The following is a 25,197-nucleotide window of genomic DNA, read 5'->3' on the forward strand; positions in this document are numbered from 1 at the left end:
TTTTCCAAAGTAAACAGGACTTAAAAAAAAACAGAAGAAATGGGTTTTTCGGCAAAATCAATTAATTTTAGTCAAAATAGTTTCCTTCTGCTTCAATACAACTTTTTGAACGGTCCAAAATCATGTCGAACGAATGTTTTAGCTCGTTGGCCGGTATGGCCACCAGTATGCCGGTGCAAGCCCTTTGAATAGCCTCTACATCTGCATAACACTTTCCTTTCATAGGCAAATGCATTATTCCGAAAAGAAAGAAGTCGCATGGTGCCACATCAGGTGAATACGGGGAGTGGTTAATGGTTGAAATGTGATTTTTGGTCAAATAATCGATCACAAAATGTCCTTCGAATGTTGGTTTCTGAGCAATTTTTGGTCGTCAGTCATCATTTCAATGATGATTTCGGCTGATTTTTGATGAACTCATGCACAGTTTCGATGGAATTTCCGGTGATCACGGATTTTGATTGGCCCAGATGTTAATCGTCATTTATGTCCTCACCACGACTTTGAAAACGTTGAAACCACTTGTGCACTCAGCTACGGGAAGGGCAATCATCGCCATAAACTTCACATCAGTCGACATATAGATGGTGCCACCAGAGGGCGCTAGATTCAAAAAGTCCTTTAGAACACACTTTGTACCGTACGACGAGATTGGCATAGTTCAGCGAATTAAAAGACAGAGGCTACGCTGGCTAGGTCATGTCGTCCGAATGGACGAAAACACTATGCTCTGAAAGTTTTCGGCGCAGTTCCCGCCAGGGGAAGCAGAGGAAGAGGAAGACCTCGTAAACGGTGACTACGCCAGTAAAGAAGAAGAAGAATTAATCGCGAGCTAATAAATATTGACAGAACTGAGCTAAATTTAAAACCGAAATACTTGCTATGCAGGTATAGACCGATATTCCCTGGTTTTTCGATACTGGATGACAGATTATTACCTCCGTACTTCGTATATCAAGAGATATATGGCATGGCTTTCGTAAACAAACCCCTATATGTTAGAATAAAGACTCTGGGGAAGCAACTCTCTGCCAACCAGAGTAAAACTGCGACATTCCAGTGTCGCTTATCATTGCAAAGAAGCCTAACCTTACTACATAATATTGGATCACTTTTCCAGTCAGAAATTTAAACGAGTTCGAGAGTTTACGCTATTTAAGTGATTGAGTGGTCTCGAACACAAAGAAAAGTTTAAAGGATTGTAACCCCGCGGTGGTTAGCCACCGCACATCAGAACTTTCGGTATATTAATTTCAACGAAGTCTCTCACTTTACTTTACCAACGGGGTTTGAGTTCTGCTTCACACCCGTTCAATGAAAATACGACTTAAATTTTGAATGCCTACAATAACAATAAGACATTTCGCGAATACGGCTACAAATTGGGGTCTGGAACATCGAAGGTATAAGCAATTGTTTTCTCTTTACTCTCGAAAGCAAGATGTGATTTGAAAATAAATTTGGCGCAATTCTTCCAAATGGTTATTTTTTCCATAAATACTATATACCCAACACACGTATGTATGTTTGAAGTCTCCAATACTGACGCCATTCGATTCGTCACAGCTATGAATGGCTTGCCAAAAATTAATGAAGTACTCAAAGTACAACTACAACGCATACGTAAGAGCGCCTACCTACGCGGCACATAAGTACGTACATACGTGCGCACATGTACTATATGTGTGTGTGGGTAGTGAACGCATGCGAACACTCGTTCATTTATAAATTATGTGCGCGCATATGGGGCTAATTCAGAGCCAACACTTACATATGCGCGTACATACGTATTATTTTCATGTTCTTTAATGTTTCTGTTTCTACTGTTGTTGTTGTTGTTGTTGTTGTTATTGTTGCTTTAGCATCTTTTCCACGGATGAGTGATAAAAATGATTCATATGTCTACTTACCGAATTTATGGTAGCCATCGTGGTGAATGGTGTTGGTGGTAGCGATGGTTATTATTTTGTTGGTGGTATTTGTGGTTGTAATGGTATTGGTGGTTTTGGTGGTATTGGTTGTGGTTGTGGTGATGGTGGAGAGGAACAAAATCAAAAATCTGCAAAAAAGAAACAAGAAACATAAAGATGAAAAAAGAACTCATTGATGAGTCAAAATGGTGCAAAGTATAACAACTACAAATATATGGCATACATATGTACATATTTGAATATAGTTTATGTGCATGTGTGCTTTATTTATTTACAATAATTATTGATGTTTATAAAAAGCTAAGAAAAGTATAAAGGCGGCGAGTAGTCCGGCCAGTAGATGAGCCATATAAAAAAAGCCAATAAATTTGCATTGATGAAATTATTACGAACATGAATTAATAAAAATCTTAGACTCATACGTATTTATTTATGGCAGCATTATTATTAGTTTAATTTTCTCCTTCGAATGCAGGCATTCAGTGTTTTATGACGCTTTTAAATTATTTACATATATTTATTCGAAAACAATTTATGCCAAATAGACAGTATACATTGTGTTCAAATAGTACTTGGAAATTGTAATTTAAATGCTCCGGGTAAATGATATTTCAAAACATTGTATTTTTCTAAGTTGTTAGAACTCTCTTAATTACTACGCCAAATATGAGCACGAACTGTCAACTAGTTTATTTACAGCAGCTGCTTAAGTTGATACACCTCTGTAGTGCGTTGCGATTCTTATAATGGATAAAAATATCGAACACAGAATTTGTCTAAAATTTTGTATTTCTAACCAAATTTCATCATTGCGAATGTTGAAAAAGTCTTACGATTATACAGTTTTATCAAAAGCACAAGCCTACGAGTGTTACAAAGCCTTTAAAGACCGTCGAGAGATCGTTGAAGATATGCCTCGTAGAGATATGGCAAAAGAGAGCTCGACATCTCCGGTGAGTCCGTTCGAATGATGGGTATGACACACGTTCTTGCTCGACTCTTACCGATAAAGCTGAATTTTTTTTAAAAGAGTGCCGTAAAAAGGTTTCTTTGGACATGCGTGATCGTGCGATTTCATGGAGAACATTATAACTGACATGCAAACGAGTCAACAATCATCGGAATAGTGGGGAAAAAATGAGCCGAAATCAATAAAACCACGCCAAAGCCGCTCAAAAATCAAGATGCTGCTCATTGATTTTTTCGATATCCGTTTTTGGCCTAATCGAGACGTTTGCATGAGAACATCCATCGAAAACGTCCGAGATTGTGAAAGAACGAATCATGGATTTGATTTTACTTGATGATAATACACCATCGCATCGAGCCACGACTGAGACCGAATTTAAAGCCAAAAACGCAACGAATACCATCGATCAAGCACTGTGTTCACCAGATTTGGCCAAGTGTCATTTTTTCGATCGAAGAGATATAATAAAATTAGCTGAAGGAGCTGAAGGTCGTTTCAAAAAGTGCGTATGAAAAAAGTTTGAGGACTCGAAAAGATTATGAATCGTTGACATCTGGTGGGGATTACTTTAAAGGTGACAAAATAAATATTGATGATGTTCCGTTTTTCTTTCAAAATTACAGGTCTTAGGGCTTTGAGAAGTACATCAATTGAGTATAGCTAAATATTTAGTTTACACATATTTAAGTATATTACACTGACTCATAGCCAGCACTGGTGCTAAAAACGAAGCACTGAGCGTTTATAATCCAAAATCATTGTGAGATGTAACTCTTCAAACTTTTCTGTCTCATTGTTGATATACCCCGCTTATACTTTTATATCTGGGTTTTTCCATAGAAAGGTCTACCGGGAGCAAAAATTAAAATAGTGATAAACAAATAATTTTTTCTGATATTATATAAAAAAAATATATATATTTTTATAATATAATACGATTTGCAGCTTATCTCAAGGGTTTTTGTTAGAAAAATTACCTAAAAGTTGAAATAGCGTAGAAAGTAGCATTTGTGTACCTTTAATGCCTTTTTATTTTTGTATTTTTTGATAATACGTAAATTCTTATTATGTTTGCACTAGTCTTATTAAATCTTGCTAGGAACAACAATGAATACAAAAAAATCAACGAGACCAAACGAAGCTCGATAACGGTAACTTTTTATTTTGCTTTCATTGATATTGTTTTGTCGCGTTCTTATCCGTAAATCATTATTTTTTATCAGTAGTTTGCGATCGATCGTAACACGTAGCTGCAAATTAATATTTAAATCAATTTTAGTGACCTAAATTAAAAAAAAAAGTTTCAGTATCTTATATTCATACAAAATATTTTAATTGGTTTTTGAAGTGTGTCGCGTTCGATACCGTAAGTATAACTTTTTTGAAAAATTTTTTTTTTTGCTTTTTTTAGCATGAATATTTATTTATATAGATAGGTAAAACATGTGGCTTAGCAAGAAAAGAAATATTAAAACCCGAAAACTGCATTCGATCTCCTGTGACGATCATTTGAAATTAAAAGTAGCTCAAACCGCATATTAATTGAAAAAAAATATTTCATAAAAAAAACATTTATTTTTACAAAAACAAAACACCGATGAAAATATATCAACAAGAAATGTATCAAAAGAAACCCTTTTTAGTCCTTTTTAGTTTAAATTAATCATTCTAAAATATATTGTTGCGTTTCGCAGAATCTTGCGCTTTTCTATATGTAGTCGAAAGCAAGTTATATTTTTTGTCGCGTTCTTGATCCCATGTTTATTGCTAATGAATTGGAAACAAATCATCGAAAGCTCCTACATTTTGTACTATGAATAGTGATAATGAAAAGCTTTCGAATAATAACAACACATTTTTTTTGTTAATTTTTTTACTTTTGGTTTATGCACTTCAAAGGCGTACGACTGTCGCGTTCTCGACCATGGAAATACCCATCTTTAAATTGCTTTCCAAAGACTAAAAAAAGAAAAAAAAAACGTTAACTTTGGCTTCACCGTAGTTACTATAGCACATTTCACCAATACAAACGATTCCATGCAAGACTTGATTTTAATCGGTTAGTTTGTGTGGCCGCTATTCGAATTGAACAATTTTTCGGGAAATTGCATTATTACCATAGTCAATAATCCGTGCCAAATATCTTGAAGATATCTCAACAAACGAAAAATTTTCCACACGAGCTTTTGATACCGATCTTTTAGTATGCATGGCAGCAATACGCTATAGTGGCTCATAGCGGTATAGTGGTAGAAAGGATGAAAACTTTCAGATAAATATCCCAATAACTGTGGGACTAGTTTGAGTATATACAATCAAACAAACAGTTAGACGGACAAGAGCTAAATCGATTCAGCTCGTCATGCTTTTATTAATACATATATGTAGTTGCCTTTCATATTTCGGTTTTTCGCAACCCTAGTGTTGCCATCTGGCAACTCACAACTTTATTGAAAAGTTTAACATTTTTCTTGTTGTCATACTCAGAAATTTTTGACATACGAGCGCTATTTGTGTTATTTACAGTTACTTAAAACATTCATCTAAAAAAAAAGTATGAAATTAAATTACGAATATTTTCGGGCGATTATTTTTTAAAACTTTCGGCACGTATAACCTCAGCAGCAGTGGACCAATGAACATATTTAAATTAATTTAACTAAATCACTGTCTGTTTTTTGGAACAACTGGACATACTATACGAGTATCTCAACCATACCACTAGAACAACGCAGAACAGTAAATTCTTAGCAGCCATTTGTTTGCCAGTTGTCTTTTAAGAAATTAGGAAAATCTACCGTTGAAGACGGATCTTCTATTTTTGATCACTCAAAACATGGATTTAATGAGTCATTCATCGTATAGCTCAGACTTGGTACCGAATAACTTCTTTTTATTCGCGTTTTTCGACACCTAGAAGGCGGTTGTTTTTGCAAATTTGAATAAAATACTTTACAGCCTGTTTAAGGGGTTATATCCGAAAATTAGTTTCGGAGATATGAGCGTTCGAAAGTAGGCGGAGCACGAGTCGGAGTAGCCGTTCCCGAAACTTTAAACGCGTTTATCTCAAAACCGTGTTTTCAGAGTCGGTGTACAAAATTTCTCCGAAACCGCTAAACCGATCGGTTTGAAATTTTCACACGACTTGCTCAGATACATATATTTTTCAGGTAATGATCGAAGAAATAAGGTTTTGGACAATAATTTCGATTTTTTAAGTCACTTTGAAGTGAAAAATTTTCATAAAAAACTGAATTTTTTTTTTGAACAGCCGCCATTTTGTCAAAAATCAAAATTTTGACTAGACTTTCGATCATTACCTTAATATTTTTGGTTTTTGGTTTTCAGATAATTTGGACCAGAGATATCTTGTTCACCGCCAAGCACTTTTTTAGGACGTCTCTCCGCAGATCATCTACAGGAGCTAGGCGATCCAATATTTTTTTAAATAAACCGCTGATTGTTAAAGTACATTAAATTCTGTTTATGTACATTTTTTCCATTAAAGTATAAAATAAAATGCCTCTTTGGAAAAAATTCACAAAAAACGCGTTTTTTCTGCCTTGCAAGTGGATATAACCCCTTAAAACACTTAAAAGGCGACTTTAATAAGATGAAATCTAAAATCTACTAACACCTATAAGCGCGGGATTTCCTGTCAGGCAATCATCGAAATAATGTATGTGAAAGTACAAATCTACATTTAAATATTAATCATGTCATTTTGACTAATGATGACGTCAGCATTTACGTTTTTCAGCTTATGATCACAAATGGAGGAACTGCGCCTCTGCCGTTTATACCCAACACATGAAAGTTTTTGCAATTATCGCTTTATTAAAAAAAACATGGTTGTCACGAGATGAAAAAAATTAGAAGCTAAACAAGTAAGAAATGGCAAAGTTCGGGTGCAACCAAGCATTTTATACTCTTGCCACTTGCATGAATCAAAGCCAGGGAAATATCGAAAGAGGTAGAACGTCTAACAAGGGATTGGAGTTTAAGTAATTTTAGAGATACATACATATACACTATAATATTGTGATCAAATTGAAAGGTGAATTTTTAATTTGAATCTATTGAGAATATAAAAGCTGAATCGAAGAAGGCTCTGATGGCCATCACGACGGAAGATTTTACCAAGTGCTATGATGACTGGAAAATTCGTTGACATAAGTGTATTGCAGCGGGGGGGGATTACTTTGAAGGAGATGAATTGGACAAAATTCCCCTTTCAATTTGATCACAGTGGTAGGTACTGGAGTCCAAATATTCAGCACCTATGGGCTTAAACAGTTCTTGTTGAATTTAAAAAATTTTTGGTCACAAGGTGGAATACTCTGTACGGATTATTCGTGCAAAGGTTTATTCCGTTATACAACATTAAACGCTTCTTGATTTGTGTACTGGAATTTAATATTGTGGTAATGGGAAGTAGGCGTGGTTGTAGTCCACTTTCGCACTGTGAAATTTGATTGGAGGTACCGAATTTGGTTGAAATAAGCCGAATAGATCCTGAGAAATTTGATTTTCCCAAAAGTGGGCGGTGTCACGGCTATCGTCCAATTTTCACATCGCCTCCCATAAAACCCTCTCTCAGAGTAAAATTTAATGTCTCTTAGTTTTAGGTGACAACCATTAGGTCAACAAAACTATTATACTCTGCACATGTTGCAAGTTTTATTACCATTGAACCAAGCTTTATTTAATATAGTCGTACACTTAAGAATACAAAATCACTTGAACCATACAACACTTTCACTTCAAATCTCAGATTTTGGAAATAGGGCATATTTATTTGGGTAACTCTGAAAATATATTTCGAAAGCTCCTATAAACCACGCAGCATATTTGAGATGAGGATTGCGTGCAACCCTACCCTTTAACCTGACTGTTCCAAAGGCGTGAGAACTGAAAAGTTCGGTGTTCGGATTTCGTACATTTGGTTTAAAAAATATTAAATTCGGAGGCCACAAATTTATATAAGAAGACGTCTAGTGTTGCCAAAAAGACGCTATAACTGGCAGCATTATTCAATTTCGTATGGTGCGAGTGCACTGAGGAATTATAAATTCCTTACGCTCGTGTGTGGAAATGATGAATGATGTTGGTGATATTGAAATATATGAGCGCGAATATGAAGCTAATGATGATTACAAATGATGGCGTCGCCGTTTTTATGTCTTATTCAAATCAGAGGTGTTGACATTGAAGTACATTTCGCCAGCTGTTTGTCTTCCACACGCTTTGTGCTTACGTAGGCAAAGGCGAGTTGTTGCTTTTTGAGGTTTTTGGCTTTTGAAGTGCACCCACACAAAGTCCAAAACCTCCAACCTGCCCTCCGTGTGCTCATGCAATGTGTGTGTGTGTGTGTGTGGAGGGGAGGGGGGGTACATATGAAATGGCTGGTAAGTGAGAAGTCGGCATTTTTAACGAAATTCCTTAACAAATACGTAAGAGGTTTTTCGGTTTTTCAAACGACGCCGTCCACCTAAGGCATAGCGAAATGGCGTTGGCGGATGGCTCAAGGTGTTGCCAACGAACGGCAAATCTCAGGCGAAGGGATGCTCGGCGGCACGGTAGGGTGGCAACGTTGCAAATGTACAAGTTTATTAAATTCTCTTCTGTTATTTTATTTTTTGTGCCTTTTATTTTCATTTTGTTTTTTGATTGTTTTTGACAAGCATGAAACGCTTCGCATATTTCATTGCTTCCTATGCGCCGTTACGGCTGCTATTTTCTATTGGCATCGCTCTTGCGTTTAGTACTTTTCGGTTTCTAAATTCGATTTGTTTTCTTATTTTGATCTGTTTTATTTTTGGTCGCCGCTATTGTTCATTTATTTTTATATTCTGCGCGTTCTGTCATTGTGCTGCATGCATACCAAACAGAGCACACAGCCACAGACACAGGCACACACTGACATGCATAGAAGCTCATGCTGGTGTGTCCGTCTGTAGGTAGTCGGTAGTTGGTAAAATAGCGGTACTGCAGATTAGCAAATAAATAAAATCAAAAACTGTGCGCGTTTGTCAACTTTAGAAGAATGGGGCGAAAAGTTTCTGCAGACATTTGCCACTTGCGCCACAAACTGCTGCCTTGCTCGCTCGAAACTATTGCGAAAATTGCGCATAAACACAGGCACACACAAGCGCACACTTATTATAAGTTTATATTTTAAAAACAACTTAGCATTTGTTATATATTTAAATACACGTGTATTCATGTGTGTGTGTATGGCTGTGCGTTCAGATGAATTATTGCAAATCTTAGCCGAAATACAGTGAGCAAAATGTTTTCTGTATGAAGACGGGTCGCACTAGTGGTGGATTGTCAACAAAAACAGATGAACGAGCGAAAATTTGTTTAACTATTATTGCTTCAAAACAAATCCTTGAAAGCACCCAATTCAAATGGAGATTCATTGTAGAGCACTGAGCTTCTCTTTGAATACACAAAAACCACAACTTAAGGGGGTCCTCTTGTAACGGCTGGCGCAAATGTCAGAAGATGATCAGAAGTTGCTATAAATTTTGCAATTGACCTCGAATGTCAGTTCTGTTTTGACATTTGTATAGTAAACACATGCGAAATACACGTAAATGAACAATGTTACGCTACACTGCGTGCCACAACCGATATGCTGAAGGATGCATTTCCTTGGCGCCTAATCTCCCGTTTTGGCGATTTGCACTGGCCAGCAAGATCGACTGATTTGGCCGCTCCAGACTTCTTTTTGTGGGGCTTTTTGAAGTCGCGGGTTTATGTCAACAAGCCTCAGACTCTTGCAGCTCTTAAAGACAATATCCGTCAAGAATGTGAGGACCTATCGCCGGAAGTTCTGGCCAAAGTAATGGAAAATGCCATAAAAAGGGCTCAAATGACAATCAACTGTGGCGGCGGCCATTTACATGATATCATATTCTCGACTTGATGTAAAAAAATTTTAAAGACAAAATAAAAATAATCCACAAGCAGAATCAAAGTTTTTCATTTTTTAAAAAAGTTTTTCATTTTCCAAAAAACATCGGAAGGTGATTTTTGCGCCACTTGTTATAATTGTGCAAAAAGTACCTAATATTTGATTTTTTTTTTTGAAGAAGTAAACTGACTTAGACATGTACGCTATTCTGCAATATGTTTATTCAGGATTCATCTATAAAATCAGAACTTTTGAGTGTCGGGTGTCAAACATGGCGCTCCAGCAAAGGGTGCTTTGCAAACCAACCTCATCTGCGGGCTTGATACAGGCCGCAATTCGTTGTCTACAAGCAGAAAATCAAACGAATCCTAATAATAACATTCTGTAGAGACGCCCTAACCTAAATTGCCATGAAAAAATTCGTTACAGAAACAAAATGGTGGCCACTTGAAAATAAAGTATCGTTTTTTCGCATGATTTTTCCATTTTGACCTGTTGTAAAAAATCGTTCATGATCAAAATATTGCGATTTTGTAGGTTGCAGCGCCGGCGAATTTTGTCTTACTTTAGGCGGGCAAAACGCGAAGATAATTGGTTGAATGGTTCAAAAACGACAATGTCCGCAGATTCGAAAAATCTTGTTTCGAGGAAAAGCTTGTAAAAGTTCGAAACAGTCCGTCAATGCTCAGGACAGAGGTCCGTTCAAAGTCGTGTTGCGACGGAACTAATTCACGGATCGAAAAAATATTTTACCAACATATTCTAGACAATTTAAGCCTTCGATTTGTACAATAAAAAAATCATTTCTTTCTTTTTTAATTTTAAAATAGGACCCCCTTAAGTCGGCTTAACGAAGATAGGGGAACTACTTCACTTCCTTCTTTCTCCTACCATCTCTACAAACATATAATTTACTCTCACATCAGTGTAGGTATTTGACAGAAGAAGTCTCATTTTCGAAGGATTTCATATTTAATGTCGAATGATCAGCTATTATAACACCTTTTCTCGATTTTGGATGTAAAATAAGATAAATTCACTTTCAGAGTATCTAAACCGAACAACTCTAACCAAGCGAGAATAAGACTAAAGAAAAAATCTTTGAGATTGAAGTTTCAGGTCCAGATTTCTGATAGGTCATGGAAGTAGGGTTGAAAGAATACAAAAAGACATGCTTTTATTAGACAAACGGGTAAACAGTTCAGCCTGTACCAGCTCCATTTTTTACGGTCTGTTAGGGATAGATCGTAAAAATACCCCAGTACTGAGGCATAGACAGACAGAGAGACTTGGCTAACTCGATTTAACTCGTTCTTCTTCTTTTTTAGCGTAGACACCGCTTATGCGGTTATAACTGAGTTTACAACAGCGCGCCAGTCGTTCTTCTTTTATGCTGTTTTGCGGCAATTGGGGATTCCAAGTCCAAGACCGTCTCCACCTGGTCTTTCCAATGGAGTGGAGATTTTCCTCTTCCTCTGCTTCTCCCAAGGGCACAGCACCGAATATTCTCAGAGTTGGAGTATTTTCGGATATTCGGACGACAAGATCTAGCCAGCATAATTCACTGAACTACTATGTCAATGTCATCGTATAACTCGTACAGCTGATCGTTCCATCGAAAGTAATATTTGCCGTTGTCAATGCGCAAAGGACCATAAATCTTCAGCAGAACCTTTCTCTCGAAAACTCGTAACGCCCAATCATCAGATGTTGTCATTGTCCATGCCTCTGCATTACATAGCAAGACAGGTATGTTGAGTGACCTGTAAAATTTGATCTTTGTTTGTCGAGGGAGGACTTTTCTTCTCAAAGGCAGACATTGTTGTTGATGTTAATGCTGGTTCCAAAATAGACGAAATTATCTACAACTTCGAAGTTATGAATGTTAACAGACGACGACTGTTTGATTGATGACAGGAAATATTTCGTCTCGGCCTCGTTCACTACCAGACCCATTTACTCCGTTTCTTTGTTCAACCTATAGAAAGCAGAACTAATGACATGGTTGGTAGTTCGCCTCTCTGACTTAACACGTTACTCTGATATATTATATATATACATATGTATATATTAGGGTGTTTTTTTTTAACCATTAATTTTTTTCAATCCCATCACGAAATTTTCTTGGAAGTACCCTAAAAACAATTCCCTGAAAATTTTAGCCCTTAATATTAACATTAAGAACTGGACCAAGGCATGTAAAAATTTTCCATTGAAAATACACTACAATCGTGATTTTTATACTCTCTCAACAAAGTTGCTTAGGAGAGTATTATAGTTTTGTTCACATAACGGTTGTTTGTAAGTCCTAAAACGCAAAGAGTCAGATATAGGGTTATATATACCAAAGTGATCAGGGTGACGAGTAGAGTTGAAATCTGGATGTCTGTCTGTTCGTCCGTCCGTCCGTGCAAGCTGTAAGTTGAGTAAATATTGAGATATCATGATGAAACTTGGTACACGTATTTTTGGTTCCATAAGAAGGTTAAGTTCGAAGATGGGAAAATCGGCCCACTGCCACGCCCACAAAATGGCGAAAACCGAAAACATATAAAGTGTCATAACTAAGCCATAAATAAAGATATTAAAGTGAAATTTGGCACATAGGATCGCATTAGGGAGGGGCATATTTGGAAGTAATTTTTTTGGAAAAGTGGGCGTGGCCCCGCCCCCTACTAATTTTTTTGTACATGTCTCTGAAACTACTATAGCTATGTCAACCAAACTCTATAGAGTCGTTTCCTTCAGATATTTCCATATACAGTTCAAAAATGGGAGAAATCGGATAATAACCACGCCCATCTCCCATACAAAGGTTATGTTGAAAATCACTAAAAGTGCGTTAACCGACTAACAAAAAAGTCAGAAACACTAAATTTTACGGAAGAAATGGCAGAAGGAAGCTGCACCCAGGATTTTTTTAAAAATTGAAAATGGGCGTGGCGTCCCCCACTTATGGACCTAAAACCATATCTCAGGAACTACTAATCTAATTAATTTTACAGCAAAATAAAAAAAAATATGTAAATGACGGATAATGAAATCTCGATTATCACTTTATCATGCGAGAGTATAAAATGTTCGGTCACACCCGAACTTAGCTCTTCCTTACTTGTCCTTCTTATCTTTGGCCTGCCAGACTGGAAAATATATTTGTAATACTAATCACACTACAATATTAATAAACAGTTTTTTAAAGAAATCAAAGCTGCCATAAGAGTTTTGCCACCTAAAGACCCAGTTTTAATGAGAAATCCATGAGTAAAATGGTAAAAAATTTCTAATTTTCTATTCTATAGTAATTCAACCAATGGCCTACCGCGAAATTTCTAATTTCGATTTTGCTATATATTTGACAAAGTTCGTAATATGAAAGCAGACAGTACTACTCAGAAACACATACACACAAGCACACATGTGGTTCATATATTTGTTGCTGCTTAATTAAAATTATTCACAGATCTAAGCAATGAAGGCGTCACGCCTCAGCGCTATCACTTTGCTCTCGCAATTCTGTCTGCCACTGACACGCCCTCCATGCGCCCCCGGGCACCCTTCATGCAGAAGCGATACAGGATGCAATTGTGACGACTGACGATGGCTGATGGCTGATAGTGAATTGTTATTGTGATGGCATGTGCACACAAACCTACTTTGCGGCATAAATGCAAACTTGTAAATTCACACACACACTCACCTCTGCAGTTGCTTGCCGATATAGCGACACGAGTACTTGCGCTGAGATATGAATGCTGTTTTTGGTTGTTGTTGTTGTTGTTGTTGTTATTGCCTTCGATGTCGCCCAACGTGTGTACACGCCACAAAGAAGAAGAATGTTGTCGAGCGCGACGACAATTTGTTTCAGAAATGTTTGGCAACACGCCCAGTGAACCAACAGCAGGCACAAGCACCGCCACACAACCACACAAACCCACAACCACAAGCACCAGCACAGGCATTAGCAACAGCAATGCCAACAACAGCAGCGAAGGCAATAACAACAACCAACCAACAACAACAGCAATAGTAACGCAATGCAAAGAACAAAACCCTCAACAACGACAACAGCAACAACTATTTGGCTATGTGCGAAACTAAAACAACGGCGAAAACTTTTGCAACAACAGCAACACCTCGACCGCTGCGATAACGACAGCCGCAAAGCTAAACTAACCGCAGCACTATGAAATGCAAAACAAAACCAAAAACCCCCCAAAAAAAAACTCGGTACAACAAAAAACAACATGAAAAATAGTGAAATTCAAATCATAAGGATGAGTAGAGGCGACAGATGCACATGAAGTGGAGCCGCAGCAGCCGACCGCCATTGTGCGGTTCATCCTTGTTCAACTTAGCAAGTGGTGCCCTGAGTGTGTCACTAAGTCGTATTTCAGCGATTATTTGGCGACTTGTGGTTTGTATGTGCACATATGCATATGTATATATATACAACTCTATATGTCTCTTGTAGTCGGGAAGTGCCAATAATTTTTAGTGATATGCGAAAGCTGAAGAATTTTAGGTTAGGTTATGTTGGTGTGTTGTTTAAGGAGTTATATCCACTTGTGAACTACCAAAAATCGATTTTTTCTTGCTTATAATGATTTTCCAATAGATATATTTTTTTAAATTTCGTTTTAGCCATTTTTAATATGCCATGATGTGTAATATTTCTTCATTATGGTCATAATAATCATCCACCTGTGCTCTCTATTCGTCGCATTGTTGAAAATTTCGAGCCTACATTTTCTTTACATAATACTCAAGTGCCAATATGGCAAAGAACCGCTCGAAGTAATAAAAATATTGCTACCGTGCAGTCAAGTATTGCTGAAGACCACAATTTGTCCGACTCCAAGATGTTCTCAACAATTGGGACTGTCTCAACTCACAAGCTGACGGATTTTGAGAAAGTATTTGGATTTGCATCCATATGAAATTGTTCTCACTCAAGAACTGAAGCCCTTGAAACAATTTGAAAACGTTAACGATATCTTAAGAAAATCATTTTCTCCTATGAGGCTCACTTTCATCCGAGTGGTGTGGTTAATAAACAAAACTGCCGATTTTGATATTCAAGAACAACCATTGCATTCTTAAATGACAGTTTGGTGTGGTTTTTGGTCTGTATTTATTGGAGACGAATTCAAAAATTTGAAAATAATAAACCAAATAGATTTATCACGTGGAAAAATAATAAAAAAAATCATAAAAATAAAATTGTTCCTTTGAGTATTGAAATCAATGACAAAAAATATAAAATTTAAACCCAAATTAATTATTTTGGTTATTTTTTGACGACAATACTAACTGATTATCTTGGGAGTCCTAAAGCTAGATTATTGCTTTCACTTTTATCAAACAATTTGGTCGAAACTTTTACGGTGCAGTCAACAGCAGAGAAATAAAAGAATAAACGAAGACATCAAGAAGTGGTCATAACTTTTGGCATTAAGGGGGTATTCTACTCAAGAATTTTGAAAAATTCGATTTTTTTTATATATTTAAAGTTTAGACCCTTAAGAACATATCCTCTAAAGGATTTTTAAAAACTAAAATTATTTTAAGAGCTACAGTTACTTTAGTGACGCAGTACCTAGCCCGGTTCGGCCGTATCGAATTTTTTAAACGCGTTTTTCTCGAAACTACTTTTTTCCACACGGTACCGGCATTATCTCAAGTTCCATAAAACCGATTTACTTGAAATTTTGTGTGAACCTTCTTTATATAATCCTTTATCGTTCCTACCAACATCGTGCTTTTTGTTTTTAATATTTTAAAAAAATTCAAGAATTTCAAAAAAAAAGGGTAAAAATTATTTTTATTTTCAGGCAGTCGCCATTTTTCAAAAAAAATCTTTTTCGTGTTCCCTGAAATAGGGACTATAACAGCATCCTTACTGATTAAAAATTTCTTTTGATTTTTTTTCAGACCACCAGGAGAGTCAGGATCAATGTCACCAGGTTGCGCCATTTTTTTTACACCTGTCTCTCCCCCCCCCTCTAATTATTTTAATTTTTAATATTTTTTTGTAAAATTTTTTTTCTGTATTCTTAAGATATCAATAAAAACACCATAAAAAATGGATACTAAAAAATATTAATTACCTTTTTTTACGACACTTTAAAAATTACCTGAAATTCATGCTTCTAGAGTAGAATACCCCCTTAAAACAGCGTAATGCTACTCTGCAAACTAAGGAGGATATAGGCTGAATGAAAAGAATGAACGCAATCGACTGAACATGGTTTTTTATATAAATGTTATGAAGGCAATTGACCTTCAAAAAATTTTATTTAAAAAAAGCAACAACAAAAGCATACACTCAAGTACTATGAAAAATTGTGTATGAAGAAACGAAAAATGCAATACCTGAAACAAAAGAACACCGTTAAATAAGTGTCAAAATTTGAAAGAATCTTGGGAGGTTAGATAATGGAAATAAAGAAAATATATATAGCAATAAATTTTTAATAAAAATTCTGAAATCAATATACATATGTAAGTTGACTTTAAATTTCGGGAGAAGAAAAACCAAATTTAAAAATCGAAAATCGCTTCATTGTTTTTCAAAATATTTTCAATTATTCTCTTTTGCATGAGTTTGAACCAATTGTCGAAGCACTTTTGTAGAAGCCACTCTGATTGAGGCATCCCGAAAACATGCCTTTTGGATCCTTCAACCCTCTCTTCAGGTGTAGAAAAACGTTGACCTGTTAGACTTAGTGTTAAGTCAAGGCTATACGGAGGATGACTCATCAAATCGCTGTTTTGCATACTCAAAAATACAGTTTTTTCAGTTTGAGAGCTTGCATTATCATGGTGAAGAATTATCCGTCATCGACAGTTGGTTTTCATAATTTCTTGAAAAACGGCTGACAATCAAGTAATTGTGTACCACTCAGAATTTACTGTTCTGCTTTGCTCTAGTGGTATGGTTCAGATATGTCGAGTTGTTCCAAAAAAACAGGCAACCATTTGCTTGGAAGTGCTTCGTGCGCGAAACACTTTTATTGGATTCACAACTCATACAGTCGTCTGGTTTTTACGTCGGGTGTATATGCGTAAATCCACGTTTCATCATCTGTCACGCTAACGTGTTTTTTTAGCACTCCTCCCGACCAATCGACAAATTGTGTAGGCTCCACTGTGAACAAATATTTTTCACAGTCAAATGTCCATGCAATATTGAATGAATGCTAGTCCCACTATTGCCTATAGTTGTCTCTATCTCACGGCAGGTCACCTGTTGATCTGGCAATATTAGTTTACGCATAGCATCAATCGTTTTCGATCAACAACAACTGATTTTGGACGATCTTCACAAAATCCCTAGTTTTGCCAAATCGCAAAATATAAAATGCAACCTAGGTAAAGAACGAATATTATGAGTATTATTTTAAAAGCTCAAATTATACAGCAGATGGGCCTCTGTGGTAATATTGAACTCAAAAGTTTCTCAATTTACATCCATTATAATAAATCAACAACTCTACCATAAATCAAATTTAAAAGTCTTTCCACATGTAAAAACATTCGATTTCAATTTGCGACATTTTCCAAGAACACAGAGTATTCTAAATATAAAGTGTTTCTTTTGAAGCTTCCGCAATCCAGGCGTACTTGACCGCTTCGGCCAGCTCATTAGGCATGTGTATTTCGGCGGCAACAACAATGCCACGGGGAATGATAAATTTCGACATAATTTGAATTAATCGCTGCGTCTAACAATGGAAAACAAATCGCTAACAAGCTACAACAACAACAACAATCATCTTAAGGCAAATTTTTTTCAAAAGTCATATAATTAAGTCACGAGAAGAGCGAAGCAGAGCAATGCCAAACAATCAGCAAAATGAAGGAGCGGTTAATTTTCAATCTCGCCTCGCACTAAAATTCGTCGAAAAAATAAATAAACAATATCTTTGCATTCGGGTTTTTCAACTATTAATTCCGTCGGTGCTGCCAACGCCCACCCCCCCACAGTTATGCCGTGTAAGTAGCTGTCTTTGTAGGAATTAAGATTTGTACGCTTGGCACTCTCGAGTTTTTATGGTCTTTGAATATTTTTGGTTCTTCTTTTCGCTGGACTTTCGAATGCCTGAACATAATCGTAAAACTTAAGTGGACACAGCAACAACATAAAATCCAATGAAGAAAAACAAATTGAACTCGATACCAAATGCACTCATACAGTCACACACTTATACGCACGCACACAAACATACACTCAAACGCACCGTGAAATAGGCAAACAAATGCTCGCAGGGGAACGAAAGCCATCGCCATTCACAATGGGAATGTGTTGTTGTGCCATAAAAAGGCGGCAAGAAAGTAATAACGAAGCAACATCAACAACACAACAACAAACTATGCACCATATTGGTAGCAATAAAAGTTGAATTGCCAACGAAGAGGCAAATAATCGATCGAAGCACTGCTACTCGTGTATATTTGCACTTATTTGTTTGCTGCGAGCACAAAGCAATAACGGGCATACAAGCACTAACGGGAGTCGTACATAACGCGCCTACTAGGAGATACGCTTTGTCGAGAGGACTAATTTCTTGTATGTTTTTCTTTAATTTTTATACTCTTGCAACATGTTGCTACAGAGTATAATAGTTTTGTTCGCCTAACTGTTATATGCATGACTAAAACTAAGCGAGAGAGATATAAGGTTGTATATATAGATATATATATTTATATATATATATACAAATAATCAGAATGACGAGAAACTGTCCATCTGACCTCCGACCGTCCATGCGTGCAAGTTGTTGTCTTACTTCACATTGCGAAAATGGGCGTAATTGGACTGCAAACACGCCTATTTCCCATATAGCACAATTTAAAATTTCATTTGATTCTTCCACTTTCTGGTATACAAATCAAGAAGAAATTTATGTAACGGGAAAAAACATTGCACAAACAATTCCTATAGAGTATTCCACCTTATGAACAAAACTTGTTCAATTCCAATAAAAACTGTTCAAGCCCCTCGGTACCGAATATTTGGACCGCAGTACCTATCTTTCACTTTTTACCGCAAACGTCGATCAATATGTGAGTTACATAATGAAAATGAGGAATAATTTTATTCTGACAATGGTATGTCTACATGTCAGTAATGGGTTGTGTGTTATCTCTATGAAAATGGGAAGCGTGTTTTACTGATTACATTGTATCTTTGTGACTAATATGATCAAGTTGGGCGAAATATTGACCTAGCCTCCATATAACAAACATACAACATGCGGGTAACTTACTCCATATTGAGGTACCTTTTAATGAAATCGGGTCCATAGTATCCCCAACATCCATATACTACATATTCATAATGATTTTCGGTTTTCTAACAAACATGTTTTCGAATATGTCGGTCTGTCGGTCAGTTTATATATACATATATACTCGTATATATATATATATATATATACGAACTTCCATAACTCGAACTCTTGAACTGGCAATAGAAGTCAAAATTCATATACATTTCCTCGGAAAACTCGAAGTCTCCCTAACTCGAAGTATTTTTGTGGATTATAATAATTCGAATTAGGGAAGTTCTGATGTATATATAATCGCTTGGATCCTCTGGTTGACGGTTTGCACCTTAAGGTATTTCCCTGGCTTTGTTTATTGCAAGAATATAAAATGTTCGGTTGCACCCTTACTTAGCACTTCCTTACTTGTTTATCTTTTTTTACTTAAATTTCGATTGAAAAGATGTACGAAATATGTCCGAACTTTTACCAATGTTTTTGACAGGTAAATGAAGTTTTCAGTATTATTCGTTTGGCGTAAGTCGAAACTGCCGCACAAGTTTTTTAATTCGATTTATGATTTCAATTCATTTGTTGCAGCATTTTAAATAAAAATAAGTTATATAATTTAAGAAAAATTTCAAATTATCTAACTCCAAATTTTAAGTGTTGTTACAATCGGTTGTAACAAGTAATTATTATGATTGTGCACGAATTGTTATGAGAGCAAGGCCTGATGTGAATAAAGTCACAAAGCCACTATAGTACTACCTTGGCGTCATGAATATTCGGCTTTGCTGTTAATTTTACTGGACGTCCACGTTTCAAATAAGATTTTTAAGGTTTTAAAATGGTTACTTGAATGACAATCAAAGATTCTGTGAGCTCTACTGTGGCAACAATCTTCATGCAGTAATGCAACCAGTTTCTCATCTTCAAACTCTTTTGGTCGCCTGGAACTTTCAGAACTATCGGCGTCTTCCAAGCACGCGGCAAGTTCACTCAGCTAAAGTAAAAAAGAAAGAGACGAACTTTTGGCGTAGAGTTGGTTCTTCTAAATGCTCCTCCCCATTTTAATTCGTTGTGTCCATTTTAAAATGATGTAAAAACCGTTAAGTGATTTAATCCACTACGACCATGCAGCAACTTAACATATCAAGACAAAATCCAAAAACTACTATGTACTGTACTTTCGACGATGAAAGTTGATGATGACTGCTACTTCAGGAGGTTTGGTGAGGTTAAGAGCTCATAAAAAGGATTTTATTTGCACAGCTTAGAACGCCGGTCCGTTGTAGCACCTAAAAACTCGCATATACTGAATCATAAGAACCTTAAAAGTCGACAAAGTACTTTGAGTATATCACGAATTTGTTGGGACAGCTCATGTCAATTTCGGATTAGTTTTCTGGTTCGCCGAAGGCAAGATTACAGAGGTGTTTCAGTTCCAGTCACCGCAAACAGACTGACCTCAACCTCCTCCATTTAACTTTGACAAGTAGCGTCCGACAAGATTTTTAGTCTTACCGCATGAATAACTACCTTGAACACTGTCTCGTAAGAACTCCTACGATTGCCGCAAGGTGATGTTTACTCAAGACAAGTAGTTAACTAGATATACTGCGATCTACTCTAGGCCAAAAGAGTCTCGGACTGGAGCCAATCGTCGGTAAGCTCCTACTAACCGCTAAATAGGTTACTTATTTTTAAAAGTGATGGCTCAGGCCATAAACAACTTGTACCGTTGGTACCTAGGTAATTAACCACTCACAAAGCCTTACCCTAATGTGTAAACCGTATACTAAAGAATTATAAGTAAGTAACGGTGTAATTAATTACACATTTATTGCAATATTTTCTGCTTTTCATTTTTAGCTTGAGTGTAATTAGTGTTGACAGCATTGTCAGCTAATGACATCAGCTCCAATTCACAATGCTATTATAACATGCCAGGAGAGGAAAATATACGTGAATATTTTAAATAATTTAAAGAACTCGCAGTTGGAAACGCTAATTGAATGAGTGAAGCATTTATGGAATTATAATGCACACGCGTATATGTACATATGTATGTATGTATCTTTTGTAAAACTTAAGCGTATGTATGCATGTATATGAAGTTGTAAAATTTAAAATTAAATTAATTTTGAAAATTTCTAATGTAAAATTTGCGCTTTAAAATTAGAGAAAACAAAAAAATCGGCAATTTTTCATGAATGCGCCCACTAAATTTTTAATGAATTTTTATAAATAACAGAATCTCAATGTGAAAAACAAGCAGAAATGCACACCAACGAGTGGGAATTTATTTTTAGGCGCGCTTTTATTACAAAACAAAAAATAAATTAATATTATTATTTGCTTTTCTGCACCCAACAAATGTTCGTGTGCATGTGCGCCTTCAGCAGCCGTTCATACTCATTTGTATGTGTCACAGTGCGGCAGCAATCTGATTCGCTGATTAGTCACCGCAAATCCTGCTGTTGGTTGATAGCAAAAGTCGGGCATTTTATTGGTTGCCAGCGTGTTTCGAAAGCTATACAAAAACTGTCATTCTCGTCGCCATAACATATCATTAATTATAAGTAAAAAACAAAAACAACAAGAACTATAGCGAAATAACAATGGCAATTGCAAGTGCCACAAGAGTATGCAAAAGAGATTCGATGCAATTATTTGTGGTTTTATTGCTTTGTTTATGTGGTGTTTTGTTGTTGTTTTTATTTTCGGGTATATGCATTAGAAAAGCATGACAACGATGAAAAGTCACTCAACGTGCGGCACACCGAAATGCGTACAAATACGTTTCAGATAAATCATTAGCAAAAGTAAGAACCGCCAGCTCGGGGCAGCCGGCCAGCCTCTCGGTCAGCCAGCCAATGGTTGTGCAGCGCCGCCGACAGGAATGCCAAGCGACGACGTTGCAAACACAGCCGAGCAAAGCAAATGTGAATTCAATTTTAATTAAAAAAGAATTTCTATTGTAAGCCAATACACACACATACACATAAGTACACTCACATTTACTTAAATGAAGCAAAATCTCATTAATATTGCAGTCATATATGTAATATGTATATATACATATACGTATACATACATATGATGTGACACACTGCTTGAAGGCGCATAAAAACTTTTATTTGGAAATTTTTAAAGTATTTTTCAACACAAAATGATTTAATTTAATTTCTTTTTTACTTTTCTGAACTCTAAAAACAAAAACAAAATATTTACTCCACACAAGACATGACTTAGAGTCTACATGTGGCCTCAGAGAATTGCCTATTGCGCGGCGAAAATCAATTAAGCGCCAATTAAATCGTAATTGTGGAAAATAATTCAATTTAAGCAGCTTTTCTAACAAGCCGTTGACGGCTCAAACCGAAAATAAAAATTATTATTTGTATAAAATTTTGTTCGCCCACATTTCCTAAGTCAAAAACATTCACTCACATAATAATTTAGTCACCAGCACCAATTTTCTGTTTGTTTATTTAAGCAAAAATATATTTTGTATTATTAAATATTTATACAAATGAAATATTTTAATATATACATTAGGGTGTTCGTTATTTCCCAAGTCGATTTTTTTTTACTGACGATTCAGTTTTTAGTCTAAAATATTATCCAGCAAACACTTTTTTTCCAATCTAAAATGTGTCTAAATAATACTTATCTTCCCTTGTACATGGGGTATATTACATGGGATTTTGTATCTCTTGCAAATAAATTACAACTTTGAGAAAAATATGCTCTAATACAAGACTTTACGCTCTCCAAAAACGATCTGAATGATTTTTCCATAAAAACATTCCCTTAAAAGCTATAACCAGTTAAAGTTTACGTCAAGTACTTTGAGTATTCATACAAGTGTTGCTCATACGACGTGGTGTACGGCTCATGTTTTGCAAAAAGCAATAATTCCAAAAAATTCAAATAAAAATTAAGTGGCTACTCTAATTTGTAAAATAATAAATATGTTCTGAGTGTATAAAGACGGTAGCACATTTTCCCAGAGTTTTCCATCAACTTCTTCACCCCCTAAAATTCTGACCCACCGTGCGTTATTCCCAAAACATTAGCTTATAAAAGTGATTAGGAAGATGTATCAGCAACGCGAAGAACGAAGAAATGTTGTATTCGAAGCGCATTTCATAAGCACATCAATCGCCATACACAGAGACTATGCGACCAGCAGAAATTTGATTGGCGCGAGCGCACGCCACGGCGTATGAGTAACATGCAAGCACTAAAGTAGCACTAGCATGAAGAAGTAAAGTGCAAACACATGTAAATACTTATCTACTTACAAACACACATAAATACATAAATGGTACGAGTATTCATACACACACATATATATATATGCATACATATACTCGTATTCATACTTATAAGCAAAGTGTGTAACAGCTCGGCAGAGTAATTTTCATGCCATCACAATGCCAGACGGCGGCACACTACGACGAGAGCCCGCCAACTATACAAAAACAACAAAGACGACAACCGCAATATAAGTGACTGCAACCACAATTGCAGAACAATTGCGACTTTTGTTGCCAAAAATTGGTAATAATAGGCGCACTTTTGAAAGCAATTAGGGCCACAGAACACGATCTGCGTGCCATAAGGAAAAAATACTAACCAACAACAACAACACATACTACAAATTTGTAAATATGCGTATCGGCACAGGTTTTGGTTACAAATAGTTTTCGAAATCCGTGCGTGATTGAAAATAGTCAGCTACAAAGTCATTTTATTTCGTATTTGTATGTAGAGAATCCACCGATCGGAAAAAATTATATTAGAAAAAGTATTATTAAACCTGTGCTAAATATATGGAGTTTAAGAAAGTACTTCATTCTCAAACATTTCGGAACACAGATGCCACATTTTGTAAGAAATATATTTGTATTGTACATATGTATAAATTTATGCAACAAATCAGTAAAATTAACACCTAAAATTGCGTATTAAAGCTTTTCAATCAACTTAAAACTCTTATGGCTGCTTTGCAAGTAGAAGTAAACACCTTCATATGAAGTTAGCTTGGACCCTGTTTACCTAGAGTTTCACATATTCACCATTTTCAAACAATTTAAATAAAACAAATCTTATTCATCGTTAGAAAAATGCAGAAAAATCTCGGTTTATGCAAATTCTAAACAACCAAAACGAGTTGACAATTTAATACACTGGAAATTAAATAGCCGTTAGCAAAATATACTCAACATTTCCACAAAAGTAATAAAATTCTAACCGCAGGAAGGACTTAATTAAGTTGCAACAATCTTTTCTACACAGTTGACCTTTCAACAACACGCTGCTTCATGCAGCAGATGCCAATATTCATTCCATTTACATATGTATGTATATACAAACATATCTACAAATGGCTAGCTGGGACGCATGCCGATCCACATGTTTACATACAACAATAAAAGTACGTATAAACAACAATAAATGGAAAATTCAAAGATCTTTGACATATTCCCTGTTGCCCCATTTGTAAAATGCATTTCAATTGCTTGTGGCAAATAAATGAGGAACAAGAAAATATTTCATACATTTCCTGCCCTCAATATGCAAGCCAGTCGCACAGACACAATCGCATTTGCATGCATACATATGTGTGTGAGTGTGGTTGTTTCATGCATGCATATAAATAATACAATTCTGCGACACACACACTAATATAATATACCTACATATACATATGTATGAAGTTATGCATCAGCAAGTGCACATTGTATCAACTGTTTATTTGCATATGCATGTGAATAGGTATATATGGTACATATGTGATATGTATGTACAAATAGTCTTATTAAACATCAACGCAGATTTCATTTGGCTCGCCCTGCCGCTCATCCAATATTTAGTTAGAGCGCAAGCCAGCTGTGATAGAGGGATGGGTAGAATGAAAATTTCATCAAATTTAAAAAAACTGAAAAGCAAACACTAAAGGACGTGTTTCGTAACTAGCCTAAGAATAACTAGTCGCTTAATAACCAAAAAAATTTAAAACTATTTTAACACATTAGAGTGTAACGTCAATATTAAGCGCGACTTAAGGCTGTATTGTAACAAAATAGTACTTAG

General features: G+C 35.9%; 1 protein-coding gene across 2 annotated transcripts in view; it reads right to left on the minus strand.

Annotated features, from left to right (window-relative positions):
• The window catches only part of LOC126757255 (serine-rich adhesin for platelets), a 112,135-nt gene that overhangs the window by 30,240 nt on the left and 56,698 nt on the right, over positions 1–25,197 (minus strand). For both annotated transcript variants that reach the window (XM_050471035.1, XM_050471026.1), the window contains exon 3: positions 1,911–2,059. In XM_050471035.1, coding sequence (XP_050326992.1) covers positions 1,911–1,928 — 18 coding nt within the window. In that variant the 5' untranslated portion in view covers positions 1,929–2,059. The remainder of the gene's footprint in view (positions 1–1,910; positions 2,060–25,197) is intronic.

Source organism: Bactrocera neohumeralis, chromosome 2, assembly GCF_024586455.1.
Source record: "Bactrocera neohumeralis isolate Rockhampton chromosome 2, APGP_CSIRO_Bneo_wtdbg2-racon-allhic-juicebox.fasta_v2, whole genome shotgun sequence".
NCBI classification, from domain to species: domain Eukaryota; kingdom Metazoa; phylum Arthropoda; class Insecta; order Diptera; family Tephritidae; genus Bactrocera; species Bactrocera neohumeralis.